This window comes from Sphaeroforma arctica (assembly GCF_001186125.1).
Source record: "Sphaeroforma arctica JP610 unplaced genomic scaffold supercont1.366, whole genome shotgun sequence".
Taxonomy (NCBI): Eukaryota; class Ichthyosporea; order Ichthyophonida; genus Sphaeroforma; species Sphaeroforma arctica.
The window spans coordinates 62,465-66,146 of record NW_014040192.1 but is presented as its reverse complement, the minus strand read 5'-3'; the positions used below and the strand labels follow the sequence as shown (position 1 = coordinate 66,146).

Sequence of the window (3,682 nt, the reverse complement as noted above, 5' to 3'; positions counted from 1 at the left end):
TGTATATGTATATGTATAAGCATAAGTATATGTATTTATATATATATATACTTATATATATATCGTTTTAAAAATAGCTTTATTTCAGATAATCGACTTTGTTGCAACCACGGCCTTTATCTACCACAGTTGTCTCTGTTCTAAAAATAGACTTTTTTCACCCAATAATCTCTATTCTAAAAATAGCCTTTGCTCCACACACTTGTCTTGGTCTTTGCAGAAGTTTAACTCACTGGTGACCTCCATGACAGCCCATGACATGCGCAACGCAAAAGGCAGGCGGATAGCACATGTGGTACTCAACGCACCTGTGGATGAAAATGTGGATGGTCAACCAAAGGTAACCTGTTCATAGGCATACAGGCAGTGTGTGGCAAGTGCTTGATGTGTATGTATATAGCTACGCAGTGTCTGTGTATATCATTGCAGAGCGTACGTCTGCTTCCTTACTTACCTCTGGTTTAGGGTTTAGGGTTTTAGGGTTTACCTAAAATGGCATGAGCGTGTGCCATCGTCACCCACGAGTTGCCAGACCACGCGGCCACTCGTTGTGGTGATGCCGACGCTTGTGACTGCGTTTAAACATACTATTCGCAAGAACAGTGACAGTGTGTAGCACGGACTGTGCATTGGTATATGGGCAGAGACAGACACAGATCACTCACTTCCACACGGTTTCGCATTGATCTTCAGCAGAAGGCCAACCATATGACCGACAAATCCTCGGTAAAGGGTACTGATTCTGCATCAAGGGCGGCAGCCCAGCCTGTGTATTCCGGTAAATCGGTAACTGCTGGGCCAACACACAAGCCAGGCTCAATGTATGAGACCCTCGAGGTATAGTGCGTGTAGGCTGATCTGACAATTGGCGTCAATAACTGGCACTGAGTGTGTGTTTGCTGAAGTACGTAAGTTTGAGGCTTTGCACTGTTTCCCAAAGTTTTGCATCACATACAGCGTCACCAGAGGTCTCGTTAGTATGGTACGGACAAGAATGCGCGGCAGATTAATAATATTGAACAGGCGATTCATAAACACCTGGCTACCCACCCTGTCAACCCCCAGGTAACCATGGTAACCCTCACTGCCCTGGTTACCATAATATCTCAGAGTTTTATTTCACGGTTGTCATCGTCATTGTTATGAGGTGGTTGCGGCTGGCTTGATGTAAGTACGCACTTCACAGACAAGCTTATGCGCAGAACTATAAATAGTACATCGCATGGGCACATGCGAATACTACTATACTTGCCAGAAACTCTCTGCACAGGCAACGCTTTAAACTGGCTGCACCACAGACGGCAACTGATAACCAGTGTACTTTGTACGTCTTCCCGGAACATACCAGCCACAGCCCTGCACTGCAAGACATGTCATAGTGATACCACTGGCTGTCAATTGCACAAGGTCAGCTCACACCAACACCTTGGTGTATTGCCTTATACAGATAACCCCGGGTAACCCTAGAACCCTAAAACCCTTAACTCTACCCCGTCCCGCACTCACATCCTTGGGCTGTCTATACTTTGTCCTTGTGCACAGCATATCGAGCATGCCACCAGGGGGTTCACCTTAGCGTACTCCAAGGGGTTCTACAGTACAACAACCAGTGACCCGCAAATGGACCAAGACTGTCTCCACCCTATCGGCATTGCAATGGCAAAGGTGTGGGTGCAGAAGCAAGTGCAGAAGCAAGTGGTGGCCAAACAGCTATCTGAGATCATTGAGTACTGACTATGATAAGGCAACTCCTGGTTTTTAGGGTTTCAATCTGTAACCTCTAGAAAATTGCGATAGCATGGCGGTATATGTATATCTCTGGTACCATGGAGACTGCGTCTTATGAGCGAAGTATCTGAGTGTTTGCCTTTCTTGTCTGTAGTGTGGATGTGTACATATGTAGTGTGGATGTGTATATATGTAGTGTGGATGTGTATGTATGTAGTGTGGATGTGTATGTATTTCCTCGTGAGGTGATAGGTAGATGCGCGTGGCCTTGAGCGTGGCATTGTCATTAGAGCCCATTCTCCTTAGAACAGGTGTGTGGTATAACAAACTGTTGTTGTTTCGCGTGCCCTCCGTAACGCAGACGGGATGTCACGTTCTGTGGCAGAAGTGGGAGACTATCACTTGTATATCAACTGGCAATGGTTTAAGTGCTGTCTGTAGCTTATAGCTGCTGGCAAGAGAAGTATGCCAATGGTTTCCTTGGAGGCAGTTACAAACCCAGTACGTGATGCCTGCTTTCCAGAGCCCTATCCAGGTCTGTTGCGTCCTGTGCTGTTCTTGTTATAACATTATAATGCGCCCTACCAAATGGCCTCACCCTTCACACAGTTTGGCTTCACACTATTCTGCGATTACCGACTGAGCTTAAGCCTATGGGCTCGTAGACTGTCGTCACCGCACTTGCATGCATATCCTGAGGTTCTTAATCGCAGCCGCATACATATTCTGAGGTCCTTCACTTATGTACCGAAATTTCCGCTCGCAATGTGCAGAAATCGATGACTGAAGACGACTTCAAAACTGCCATCGCGGCCGTGCGGGCTCTCAGTTCAAAGCTACCGCCAAAAGTAGTCAGGGTGTGTGGAGAGACGCAGGACTTTCAGAGACATACTGTGCGTATGTGTATTGGGGGGAGGGGGGGGGAAGTATGTATAGGGTGTGTGTGTGTGTGTATAGGGCGTGTGTGTATGTGTCGTAGGGGATGTGTGTATATGTGTAGGGGGTGTGTGGTTGCTCTTGATACGTTAAACTTTATCCCTAAACGTTGAGAGTGCCAAAGTTGATCTTTGTTTAATGTACTTAATGTAATACGTTACACCGGCACGTTGGGAGTGTTGTAATAAGTCTATGTCAATCGTACGTACTGTGATGAGTGTCGTAGTATGTCTACGTCTATCGTGATCGATACTTGTTTTTAAAAACACATATTTATATCCACCAATCCAATGCAGAAACCGTTAAAGAAAGGTCAAACCACTGACAAGACCCAGAAACAACGCGGATCAAAGCCAACCTCACACCAGACGGCAGTGGCTAGTCAGAGTGCCAGCCCCACCAGAGCCATCAAAGCAAAGTCTTACTGGAACAACCTGTTGACATACGCCACCTTGTTCGAGAATTCGTCCAAGGCTCATGGGATGGTCGTAGCCCACATCAGACGGTCCATGGAGATGGGTGTGTTATTTAGCGGACAGAGTTTGCTTGTTCGAGTACGTGCGTGTGTGTGTGTTGCGCGTGTGTGTGTGTGTGTGTGTGTGCGTGTGTGTGTGTGCTTTTGCGAGTGAATATAAGCTTTGTTTGCAATGTTCTAAAATCATGGTAACGTATGGTCTTTACATACATCTTTCGTGTTGCTAACCTACGGTTTGTCTTGACACTACAGCACTGGAGATGGCGGATGCGCCAGACACACCAATTGTAGTGACAGAAGGTACAATGGTTGTACTTACGTTAACCAGAATCGGGAGAGACGTGCAGGTTCTTATGTTATAGTATACATAGTCAGCTGGTATATCCCTATAGACGCTGTCTATGTGTTGTTCATTAACAAATAACTTTGCTGTCCAAGAGCGAGGATGATGATGTAGTGGTCTGTGTTAGTTTTGATACGTTGGATTTGCTATGCAGGGGAGCAACACTCTGTACGCACTGCGTACATATACATATGCATATA

The 3,682-nt window shown here is 46.1% G+C and overlaps 2 protein-coding genes across 2 annotated transcripts; both read left to right on the top strand.

Moving 5' to 3' along the window:
* Positions 1-244: 244 nt before the first annotated feature.
* On the top strand, positions 245-1,765 carry SARC_05634 (hypothetical protein; the record flags this gene model as incomplete). Its single annotated transcript, XM_014300510.1, has 3 exons — positions 245-340; positions 697-837; positions 1,543-1,765. 3 exons carry the CDS (start codon positions 245-247, stop codon positions 1,732-1,734), a joined length of 429 nt encoding a protein of 142 aa, XP_014155985.1. The 3' UTR covers positions 1,735-1,765.
* Positions 1,766-2,236: 471 nt separating this feature from the next.
* SARC_05633 (hypothetical protein) lies at positions 2,237-3,501 on the top strand (the record flags this gene model as incomplete). The annotated part of the gene is made up of 4 exons (XM_014300509.1): positions 2,237-2,263; positions 2,502-2,585; positions 2,961-3,183; positions 3,392-3,501. The coding sequence occupies 4 exons, from the start codon at positions 2,237-2,239 to the stop codon at positions 3,499-3,501; spliced, it is 444 nt and encodes a 147-aa protein (XP_014155984.1).
* Positions 3,502-3,682: the final 181 nt, after the last annotated feature.